Here is a 13,046-nt window from a genome sequence, read left to right as displayed (position 1 = left end):
GAATAACTCATTTATCGAAGAAAAGCGGTTCTCTCGGCGATTTGCAACCGCCGCCGTCATCGAAGGTGCCGCCGCGAGAATTTCAGATCGTTATTTACCTTGCTGGGAGTTCAGAGAGCGCCGCGAGAGACCGAGGCTCGCGTATGCAAATAGATATTTCATTTCTGTCTGCGGGAACAAGAATCGAGGTTGGGGGATAAGGTGATTTTCTCGAGGGAAATTCAACGCGGGGCACTCCGATTCGTCGTGTGGTGCGTTTCTTGTTTTGTTTTTTTTTCTTTTTTTTTCCCTCTTTCGAGGCACGTGCGAGCTGCGATAGAAAGAGGCCGTCCCGCGATGTACTTTCCTTCGATCTCCCTTATTTTCCCCGATGATTCCTTCAGATACATATCACAGTAAATCCGACAGCAGGGAAAAGAATGATACGTAGATATGCGGATTCACAAACTGATCCAAGCATCAATTTTTCATAATGTATTCGTAACATATAGATAGGATAATGCAAAGCTATGAAATTTTTTAATAACGAAGAAAACTTTTTTTTTTTTTTTCAGCGAGGAATGTGGAAATCGTGGATGTCTCAGACAACCGATGGGGTAAGTGAAACGAACTATTGAAAATTCTTACGCTATACGTAATGTCAATTAAACTGCCACGAAAATCCCAAGTACTTTCAAAGACCAGGTGATAATACCTAAAATGATAGAATTAAGCCGGGCGCGTCTGACACATTCCACGTTCTCTTTAAAATACTGAGAAATAAAAATACAGAGCTAGAGTTTAATGCTATTTTAATCATCGCAATCGTAGAAAGCCTATTTTTACGTATTTTATGAGATCTCAAAATAGATGTGTATGCGTGCAATAATTTTTATCAAACTTTTTATATTTTTATCGTTAACATACACACTCTCATTTACATATTCTTGCATTTATTTTATTATTCAAATTTGTAGTAAATTGTCAAACATTTGTAAAATTTTATTAATTTTCATAGATCCAATTTTTATTAAAAATATTTAAAAATAGCTAAATCTAATTTTTTTTCTAGCTGAAATCAAGACAAAAATCTATGTTATATTAATGTAAATAAAATGTAAATAAAAAAAATTACATATCTTTGTCGCGAAAATATTTTAAACATGATTAATATGATTGGTTCAGAGTCTTAAAATCTATCTTGCACCGATAGTATTCATAATCTCCGCGATAATCTCCATATTCTTAATTCATCGTAATTTGGTGCATTTTATCGCAGAGTTTTATGGACATTCGTTAGATCCAAGTAATTTCTACTCGGCAAATCGAAATGCGCGGAATCTACCAAGTGTTCGGAAGATTAGTTCCCTAGCAACCGAAATTGGAGTGGCTCCGCACGCCCAGCCTATTATAAGGACTTTAACCCAACCTCGCTTTAATTACAACACATTTGTGGATTAAAGGCTGCGATATCTAGAAAGGCCTTGTCGTCGTAACAAACTAAAGTCAACTAAAATCCGACCACGCGACTTAAAAGTCTATCCATCCACATAAATAATTTCTACCGGATTTGTTAGAAATATTTATTATCCATCGTAATTTCAGTATCTTATAAATAATTTAAATTGCTCTTTATATAACATTCTATAAATATTTCTCGACATACTACAATATAATTCGAAAAAACTCAAGTATTTATATTATATATGTATATATATAATATATTTATTATTCGCAATTCTGTCTCTCTTTCTCCCTTTATTGATTTCTGGCGAGGATTTAATTATTTTTGTTGCCAGCCAAGTTTGCAGTTTATATCGATTTAAAGAACGAACCTTACACACATTACACTACTTTGTAATCAGGCAAACACTTGCGAAGTAATGTTTCAATTTATGGACGAAGGAATTGAACGAAAAAATTCTATCAGGAGAATTGAAACTTTACTAGTTGCGAAAGGGGTTTTATTTAAAAAGAATATCGCGTAAAAAGAATATCCATGCTCTTTAAAAGCTTTACTGATATAGTTGCCCGAACTACATATATAGGATGATAATGTTTCCAATATATCTCTTTTGAGCAGAGATTGTGTTTAATTAATGTGTGTCTTAATTTATTCCACTTTTAAAACGCGAAATATTACTTCATAGAAAAAAAAAAATAAAATTATCCTTCCCCATTTACACAAATATATTTATTATAAATTATATTAATTAAAGTATAATTGAAAAATATTAAAATTATCTTTTTTATATTATTTTATTAATTGCAGAGTATTTATAAAACTAAATATTTTTCGAGAAGAAAGAAGAAGGAATTGGGAATTTCGACTAAAATTTTATGTGAATTCGAATAGATTTACGGAGAAAGAGTTTAAAAGAAATTGCAAACACACACATTCGGGTTATCTTGCCATAGAGATCTGTATGTGTTCTCTAGCTAAACGTATAAAATGTATGAAAAGCATTTTCGCGAAGAGAAGAGTTGCAATAGGTCCATGTGAAAGCAGTTCTCGATTCTAAACGTTCGAGGTGTGCGCGCTCGTAACTTTTAGTTAGGAGCAAACTTGATTAAGCTCTCAGGAAGGGAGAGAACGCATTTGTTTAGTAGGGTCAGAGAATGCAGGGGATGAATGTGTGGCACTAGGGTGCGACTGACAGTTTGGAGCGTGTTTTCCGCGCCTAATGACGCGAGCTGTAAATCATTTTTGCCCGGGAGTTGGCGCATCACTTGTCTCCTTTACACGATTACGGGAAATTAATAGTCGTCCAGACGTTTCCGATTTAACGAATAAATCTTCCTTTGTCCCGAATTTAGATTCTCAAATAATAGAAAATGAGAAAACTGAGAAAGCCAAGTAAATAAATATTTTAGGGGGTTTATAATTTTTTAATCATAAAATTATTATGAAGATCACAATTATAATATTTAGCATCGGGCAAATTGCAACATTGTACCTTACGATTTTTAAATCTTTTATCTTGCTGAATTTTTATGGTTAATTAATAATTACGCTAAAGACTCCATAAAGAAATAATTGATTAATTATAAAATTATAATTAATTAATTTGTCGAAGAGTATGCGCCAAGTATATGTATGTGTATAATTAAATAACCGTAAACCGCTTTTGGAAGCAGAGCTACGTACAGAAATATGATAATTATGTCTTGCAGATCGCGGCAGTTATTCGAGGATTCAACTAATATTGTAAGTTTGCGAAAAGGTCGGCTATGAGGTGGACATTTGTTCGCGAACTACGAGGGGCAGGTATGGCTCGGAGTGGCAGGAGTGGCTCATAACATCGGGCGGTGACAGTTAGTTGAAAGCGCATTTCCTTGCTCCTGGCGAAATTCTCGTCACGCGACGCAAGTCGGCATCGCAAATCGGAACTAACAGATGTAACACGTGCGAAAGCATTTCGTCCCCGCAAGCTGGTTCCATTCGCGTACGCTTCGCAGGCTGCTCGTAAGAAATCGCCGTGCGCGTTTTGTAAATTTCTTCGCGCAATCTTAGCTTCTCTCGCAAGAATCGCATTCGAAATTTTTTCATTATGCACAGATCATATTAATAAAATTTTCAAAAATCATTTTCTCGATCAGGAACCTTCGATTGGCTTACATTGGTTTACCTTAAATTAATAGCAAATATAAATACATTCTCTTACTTTTTTTCTGATTAAAAAATTAATCTGATTATATAATGAATGTACATATTATAAAATTTTATGGATTTATTTTATTATTATTTTAATATTAAGTAGGGAGGGGGAGAAAGAACAATTTTTATTTGAATACACACATTTGTTTTTACATAATAATTTATTATATATATATATCTCCCTCTACATAATATAACATTTTCAGAGATTATTTTCGATAATATCGCATCGTTACTCAATATTACATCATTATTTACTCAAATTATTATTCAAATAAGTATTGATGTATTTTCGAATGGTACTATCCTCAGATATCAAACTATTTTAGCAATATATTTCGCTAGAATAGCTCCGCGTTTCTCGCAATTCTAGCAGCGATTCTATTTAGCTAACAATACAATTGATTTTACGGCAATTCTCGAGAGCGACGATAGAATTACTTTCGCTCGCGAATTGAACTATCTTAATAATCTTAATTAAAGAAGCAATGAGACTCCGTTTGAAACTACGACGCGATGCACATGGAGGTCCTTATAGAAGGAGATACGAAACAATTCTAATATATCTTTCGTAAAAAGCCTAGAGTATTCTCTAGTTACTCTTATGTAAAGTTATAAAGATAATACCTTTCACTGTGAGAGATACGATTACGTTATCTACGTGCCAGAGAATTCCTTTCACGTTAATATCTCACGCTTTCATTCTTCAAGGGCTCTGTTTAGCTCTGGGTTTCAACATAATTCTGCTTGACTTAATTTAGAATACATCTATGAGCTAAAATATTTGGGATGGAATTGATAAACTGATTAATTTATTAAACTTATATGTATAACCGTATTAATACCGTATATCGCACCCATTGATGACGTTTCCCTAACTTGTTTCGTATTGCTATATAATTTCAATGTTACACACAAATAAATAAAATTATGTTCACCATTATAAATGATAATATACTAAAAAGCGAAAGAGTTACGCAGTCTCATTCCTCTCCCTGCAACGACGGCTGTTAAAAGAAAAGCGCGGCTTAGTCGCGGGAATGGTTCGCAAGTCTTAGTCGGAAAGGCGGAAGGTTTGTTCTCTCGGCGGTAGAAGATTTGTTTAGAGTCTGCTGGAGGCGGCAAAGCTGTGGATGGGTTGGTTGGCTGGCTGGTTGCTTGGTCGGGGGAGGCCGAAACGGCGAGCAGCATCGGGCGGTGACGGCTAGTTAAGCGCATTTCCCTCCGAGGAGGGAAGTTCTCCGGTGCGAGAGCATGTCGTAGAGAACATCTGCTACCTTGCCTAAAGAGAGAGCTCCGCACTCGAGGAGTCGGTGCGCGTTCGGAAATGACAGGAATCGCTGTTGAAGTATAGTTCTCTGCGACAGTTTCCGTCCTCGATTTCGTCGTCTCTTTTTTTCCCCTAGCCATTATTGACTTTTCCATTAAAATCGATTGAAGTTTGTTTTATTCCGCAAGTCTAACGATAACGATAATATTTTGCGTGTTTAATCGTTCTCGTAAAATAAAAATTTTAACGTAATTTTGGAAATACAAATGTACTTTTAGACAAAATTTTCTTTACCATATACAAGAATTATTTTCTAATTTATCCCAGAAAGAGATGACGATTATCTAATTTTTCATAAATTTAATTAAAAAATTAATCAAACGTTTCAGCAAAGATCTATTATAATAGAAAAATTCTATATACATATACGTACAGTAATAATATATTCAATCTTTTATATTTATATCAAGTCTCCTGCGACAGAACATAATTAAGAAAGAAATGTTCAAAGAGAAATTTTAATATAATGGAAATATTCTTTGATGAATCTCAGTGTACGTTTGTACATTTAAAACCAATGGGAGTAATTAAATTCTCCTTGGAAGACTGTTACGCGCTGTATATTATACTTATTATTCGGTCGTTCTTAAACGAGAGTTGTAACCACTGTAAGAAACATTCTCCGACTGTCTTTGGCTAATATGAAACTTTCTTGTTTAGTTGCTTCATTCGTTTTAATTTTGCGGACAGTGCAGACAGTGCTTTCGTAGAAAATGTAAAATTGAGATTGACTTTCCTTTAAAAAAATGTTATTAAAAATTAAATATAAATCTGCATCATTCTTTCATTATTATATGTTTTTATAGTAAAGTATAATAGCATGTAACTGTATTCATCAAAGTATAAAAAGTTTAAATAAGAAAAATATTTTCTACGAAAGATTGTGAATTCTTTTTATTAATTTACATTACATGTAGTCGCTGTAAAAATCTAAGAGGGAAACAATTATAAAAATTATTTTCTAATTAAAATATATAGATAATTTGTTACCTCTCTTTTTTTACTCGCTAAAAATATTTCATTCTCTTCTTGTGCCTGTAATTTTACATAGAAAAATAATCATGGTTTGACTAGAGACTAGAGCGTTTGATTCCATCGTTAGTTTACACTGGTGCGATTCGCACAAAGGATGCAAATCTGGTCATCGATCATGTTCATCCGTCGCCATGACGTGAAAAATACACTGCCATCCTTTCGCAATCACGCCGGCACACACATTCTCGGTACATTTACCCAATGAATTGAAAATCCGAAAATCAAAATATGGATTGACGTATAGAAATCTGATTAGTGCTAACGGCGCACGTCTCTCTTTTATTATTTATTTATCGAGTTTTATTTGCAATTCTTTTTTATTCGATTTTTAGTATTCACTTAACAAAAATGTATCGCGCGCGCGTGTTTTACACAGCATGACAGTGTCTTTATCCATATTTAATCGCAATATAAATTGCGAATTTGCGTATTAAAAAATGAAAATTAATTAAATAAAATTAATTAATTAATTTTCGTAATCGTCAAATCTTTTTCATTGATACAATTGATTTTTTTTTTTCATCTCCCCTATCCAAAATTTAAAAAAATGTGGCTAATAACATAGAATAATCTTTAAACAGTACATGTAAATTTTAATTATCGATTATCGTCGTACGTGAGATTGGCATAACATGAGTCCCAATTTTAATTATTACGATGTCTCTCAACTAATAATAATGTTTGAGCTTCGGCGGTAACAATATCGATATAATAGGGCCTCCTGGGTGTAATCGATTGGATTTTCCGCGGATAATAATCGAGAGCGGTTGGAACGAGGGGGATAGAGCTTTTATTTATGGTCGCCGGTGGCGATATAGCGGGTAACAATAGTATGTCGGTTGTATAGTGGTCCTTATAATAATTCAAGGATGTAATATTGACGTAATATTGTCAGCATTGAAATTTCGGATTTTGCATTGATATCATCAACAATTGTATCTAGAGAACGGCTTTGTAATACATACACGAGAAACATAAATACAAGCTGTTGTCAGATTCGCATTGAACTATTCATGTAATCACGATTGAATTATTTTAATACGCAAAATGTTTTAGAGGATCTTAGATCAATTTAAGTCCTTTTTTATGCATTTTTGACTGCATATGTTTTAATAAGAAAGCGTAGTTTATCATGAAAATTTCGGAACATTTCTTCGCTTTTGACATCATCGATATGCATGTATGTATAATATATATATGTATGTATGTATGTATGTATGTATGTATGTATATATGTATATATGCTGCTGAAAAGCGACTGTTATGTACTAAAGATAAATTTCTGCTTTACGTTCGACGCCCCGTAAGGCGGAGATACCGGAAGATATTGTCTGGGCTCTGGCAGAGTATCATTCAGGTTTTCAGGATTTTCATCTCTTTCCCGGTGATTGCCCGTATCTTATGAAACACGCATTTTCCGCGATATCTTTTATGCTTCGCTATAAAAAAGGAAGCGGCATCTTGTCACCCTTGTCGTGTGAAACATGTGTCGCAGGTACCAGCCACGTAGAATTATTACCTTTTCAGCGATGTTTCATGCGGTACGAAAGGTATTCGCTTATTCGCAATAAACGCTACAAAAATATGCACGAATGAGCATGTATTTTTTATTCATTCTATTGTCACGAGGTACGAAAAGTGGCTCGTTGCTCGCAATGATTCCGCAACGATTTTTTCATGCAAATTTTTTTGACGAATTTTTAAAGCCGGTTTTTTATCGTTAAAAGATACGACGGAAATAATTTTTTCACCATGTATTTTAAATTTATAAATCTAATTTGCGGCACGCACATTTTATTTCAATCTTTTATTGCGTTTTGCATATTACTGCGCGTGTATGACGATCGTATTTAAAAGTTTAATCAAATATTTAAGTAGATATTAATACACGAAATCAATTTCAAATTTATATTAAAGAATTTGCTATTTAAAAAATTTCCGGTATCAGAGGGATATCTCTGATATTTTATTTTCTCTGATTCCATTTATTTGAACGCTGGACTGACGTCCCGTTTATAAATGCAGGTTTCATATATCATGAAAAATATATTGATAGCGCAGCATTCGGATGGAGGACGAAAAATTTTGTTTCATTCGCATTTATTAAGGCACACTAATCGAACGAAGGACTCGATACAATACATTTGCATGACATTTATACAACGCGGAAATTAGTATGCTCGCTTAATATGATAAAACGGCATTCGCGCATTAAGCGATATGAAATGTAAACGATCCCTATTTGGCAAGAGCAATCAATTTTCGCAACAGTTAAATTCTGTAATAATTGACGAATGTATTTACCAGCTCAGGACATGTGTATCGTGTATCACAAGTTCGTCCGAATGTTACGTATGGCTTGTGTTATCAAGATATTTATTCGTCAGTATATAAGCAAATATATTAAAAATATCAGGGTACATTTTAGTATACCCGTAGGAAATCACAATAATGACGATGCTATTACATCGAAACGTCAAAAATTATTACATATTCTAGATTTCCTCTCTCAACTCGAATTTAATATCTACAAGTTTATCGAAGGATTTATCTGATTATCGAGGAGGACGCCCAGAAAAATATCGCAAATATCTCATTTAGCTTGACCTGAGCAACATACACAATATACGCACAAAGTTTAAAGTGGAATAGGACAAAGCTGTTTTGAACTGGAAACACGAGAGAGCACAATATTTTGGACGCGATTCGAAATTCAATTTTAGCGTATTGCCAATCTATGCTCGCGCCCGGCGGCATGACGAAATCCGGTTTTCAATCACTGATCATTCGAAGTTTTAAGTGTAAATTAATTCCATTTTCCGCTTTTCATTGTGCGCGCAGCAGCTTGAAGAATCGACGCGACCGGCGATATATTTTATCGGGCATGACGGAAACGCGGAAATATGTCAGGCATAAGCTCGAAACGCCCTGTCGAGCGTGATTTTTACAGCGGGAATGTAACGCTGTTGATTTACGCGACGATTGAGTCACATACGATGATATACATATATTAACTCTGTGCAAATCGGCAGGATTTCTCTTCCATTTATGGTTTATAATAAAATACACAAATGTTTACAAATACCTATTAAAATTCGTCCGATAGTACAGGCGATTTTTGTCGTCGATTCGAACGCCCCGTATCGATTCTCGTGATTTATGCTGTGTTTTTACGCTCGCCGCATCCGATCCATCATCAGCAGCACGGCTGACAGATGCGTTTTATGCGGTCGCGATTATTTATTGTAATAAAACGCATAATCCGCTGGCGCGACCAATATGTCGTTTCGAACGAGCTTTTCGTGCGCATGGTGCGGTGATAGTCTCATGAATATTAACACGTGTTTGGCGAATATACCACATTGCTCCAGTTTCACGCCGTTCTTGTTGACGCCCCTTCGTAATCGAGAAGTTACATCCTTACATCGCGGTTTACGAGGTATCAATTTAAGACGATGAATATGTATCGAGTCACGCTCGTGACGCTGAAAGTTGAACGCGCCGCTTGATATAAAAAAATGGGACCGTTTGCGCGTTTAGATAGAAGACTTATTAAGAATTTTTTATATTTAATATCAGTTGTCTGAAATTGTAACATTACAAGAGTAAAATAATAACGCGGACAGTTGGAAGAATCAATTTTATTTATATATTTCAACACACTCAAATTATTTATAACGTATCCTGATCAACATAAATTGTTTTCTTTTTAAAAATCTTCCGCAATTATATTCACGAATTAATAGCTAACAGTTTATATTCCGTTCCATTATATGTATATATTTTTACATCTACGAAAGTTAATTTTCGCCAATTTTCCAAAGACGTTAAATAAGTAATTGAAGAAAATTGAAATAAAGTGTGATACAATAGGAAAAAGATCGTTACCAAATGGGTCTATCGAACGTGGCATACGGTGGGGCCGGTCATTAAACGCGAGAAGCGTCGCGTGACGACGGCGACGAGACGAGGAAGGGTGGCATACGTCGTAACGGATGCAATTAAAAGGCGCGACAAGTTGATGAGAGACGGTAAGGTTTGCCACGATGTCACCGGTGGGTCCTCGACCGAATTCTCTCCCTTTGAGAAATTTTCGTCTCTAGAAATCGACGAGGAGACGGCTTACCGCCGCCCGAGAGGAGACGTTGGGGTGCCGACGTCGTCGTCGGGCGTCGCGGTGGAGTGCATCTTCTCTCGCGCCGGCTGTCGGATCGATTCTTGCAAAAGCAGGATGCAATAGCGAGAGGGAGCGCGAAGGTGAAGCTGCGGCGAGGAGCAGGGAGGAGGGAGGATGCCGCGTGTCTCGCTGAGGATCGCCTCTCGCTATCTTGCCGGCGAGACGCCGGAAGCCGTGACGTTTCCGCGCAATTGAGTAACTCTACGCCGCGATAAGAAGAACTTCTCGGCCCTTCGGCCGATGTGCGAGAAAGCAATCGATAAGTTTAATTGGATACGGCCGTCATCGTATAATAGATATTTCGATGCTTTTAAAATCAATATGTTTCGTTTATTTTATCGTGCAAATTTTTCTCCGCGAATTAAAAGAAATCTGAAAGTAGATCCGTGTGCGATAAATTATCACCGATAATAACGTGGCGTGACGCGATGGACGATTTTATGCTTCCTAAAAATTTGCAACCACTCGTCTTCTATTTCTGATGCAACTGCCTCTTCAAGATAAAATTACATCTTTCAAAAATCGCTTATTTCCTTTTTCCGACGCGCGACACCGCTGCGCGCGGAAGTTTGCGCATCCGTTTGTCTCGCCGCCCCTACACTTTGCGGAAGTTTATGTTCTCGAGAGAGTCGAGCGTACCCTTTCCTCCTCAGAGCTTTTTATTTTACTTTCTATCCATTCCTCGTGTATCTCGGTGAAACGCGAAAAGCGCGAGATACTTTTTCGTAATTGAAGTAAAGTCAGGTTATTAATAAGACAAATATAATTATATTAATAAATAAATGTGTTTTTTAATATACATAAACAATTCAATGTGCGCTTTTAAGTTTTATTAATCGTATCGCAGTCTATATATACATATATGTTCAAAGTGTCACATTCTTGCAGTCAATTCGGCAAGTAGGTCATGCTAAAAATGCGCTTCACTCTCCATTACTGTCAATTAAAAAATAGATATGATTGAAAATCGAGGTGAATATTTTACTATTAAGCTGTATATTCCGTCTCTGCGGCACGTTACGCTCTTGGAATCGATAAATCGATAATTATTTCATCGTTAATGCGATCTCGCGATTGGATTTCAACATCGTTAATCGTCGCGATTGTACGATGCAAACGAATTTTCATGACGCATCAGAGTGCGAAACGTGCGACGCTTTCACCGTTGGTTATGGCAGTTTGCCTAATCCCAAAAAGCGCCAACTTTTCACGGGATTTCATTATTTTGCAGAGCACATTATTCGATATTTTAAATCTATTTTAATCTATTTATATTTTTGCATACCAATCGAAAGACAAAGTTACCTCTATAAACTTCTTATTTCAATCTAAGTTTTTAAAACACGATTAATTATTTTCATTTTTTAACATTTTTAACAATAGACATATTTATATTTGAATGGTTTGAATTATTACCGATACCTTCACGGAATGGCAAGAATTTCGGAAATTGGCATCTGGAAAAGATTTATTAGTCCGACTAATAATATTTGTAAAAATACTATTTGGATATATATTTTTTGAATATTACCCATGAACAGTCAAGTTAAAAGGAAGAAAAGTTTTAATCTATTAGAGGAAAAAAAACTGAGTTGAAAAAAAAAATGATTTGACGCTATTTGACAAGTGTTTCAAGTGGGTTAAAGGGTCGAGAAAACGTTTTATGCGCGTGCATCGCTTTTCGTGTTACCTATACGATTACATCGCTTGCGTGCAGCCTGAAAACGTAACGTTTTTCTGATAATTAGTATGAATTGCTTTGAACTAAAAAAAACATCAAGTTATTTTGATTAAAAAAATCTAAATATCGATGGTATCGAGCGAAATATTATCGAACAAACGCAAACGGGGCTTAGGGCAAAGTGAAACACGGTTTTTTTTTTTTAATATTTTCAACGATTTTTATTGTAATATACTAACGCAAAACTATAAAATAATTTTCTCGATATTTTACTGCACGAATTTTTCACCTTTTAACAAATACGTAAAGTAATAAATGAACATTCGAAAGAGAAATAATGTACCTTCTGAAATTTAAGGCAGTTGTTTTGTTTTAACCCAAGCGTATTCAAGAAATTCACATTTACTTGACTCTCAACTTGGCAAACAGGGGAGAGAGACGGATCTGTATTCACTGGATCTGTCCTGGAAAGTGAAAAATGAGCACTGTGTATATGATGAATGACTTAATGTTAGCTTTATTATTATTATTATTATTTTTTTTTTTTTTTTTTTTCATTACGAGTTGCAAGTTTTGGAGCGGGGCTTTTTAAACAAAGATATGCTGAAAAGTTGCTCGATTAAACGACTTTGAAAAATAATTTTTATAAATAGCCTGAAAACTTATTGAAAATCTCTTTGTAATCGAAGAAACGACTTCGCTAACTGTTCAAAGAGACTTTGTCGTTTGCGTCCCGTTTGATCCGTTATTGCGAAATTAGGTACTTTCGCGAAAAGGTATACAGGACTTTGTGTCTCTTTTATCGTACATCATACACGCATCGATAGATATAAAGCTTTCTATCCATTCAACTTGTTTCTCATCGTCGCAAGACAAGCCATATATGTATTGTATATTTATCTTTGTTATATAAATATAATAATACACATTTTGGATATTGTTCTTGTTTTACGCAGAGTATATTTATCAGAAAAAAAGAATACTTAAAAAACAATTATTTTCACTTTACGAAAAAAAGCTTTTATCTAAAAAATTAATAATTCATGTATGTGTGTGTGTGTATGTGTGATATGTTTACACATTGTTCCTTTATATTGATAATTATAATTCTAAAATTAATAATGTTAATCTCTGTTTTTTTTTTTGCTTTTCTTAAAGGATGCATGTTATCAATGTATCTTCAAAT

At 34.9% G+C, this 13,046-nt stretch overlaps 1 protein-coding gene across 3 annotated transcripts in view; it reads left to right on the top strand.

The window, feature by feature from the left end:
- Cad87a (cadherin 87A) overlaps positions 1-13,046 on the top strand; it is a 177,372-nt gene that overhangs the window by 32,642 nt on the left and 131,684 nt on the right. For all 3 annotated transcript variants that reach the window (XR_011447977.1, XM_070309093.1, XM_070309094.1), the window contains exon 3: positions 555-596. Coding sequence is in view for 2 of the 3 variants with exons in the window: in XM_070309093.1 (XP_070165194.1) it covers positions 555-596 (42 nt within the window). In the remaining variant the exon portion in view is untranslated. The remainder of the gene's footprint in view (positions 1-554; positions 597-13,046) is intronic.

The sequence above is a fragment of the Polyergus mexicanus genome, unplaced genomic scaffold (genome assembly GCF_030449975.1).
Source record: "Polyergus mexicanus isolate NDT 795.1 unplaced genomic scaffold, iyPolMexi1.0 SCAF_16, whole genome shotgun sequence".
NCBI lineage: Eukaryota > Metazoa > Arthropoda > Insecta > Hymenoptera > Formicidae > Polyergus > Polyergus mexicanus.
The sequence above is the reverse complement of the archived record's forward strand: the minus strand, read 5'-3'. Positions and strand labels throughout refer to the sequence as shown.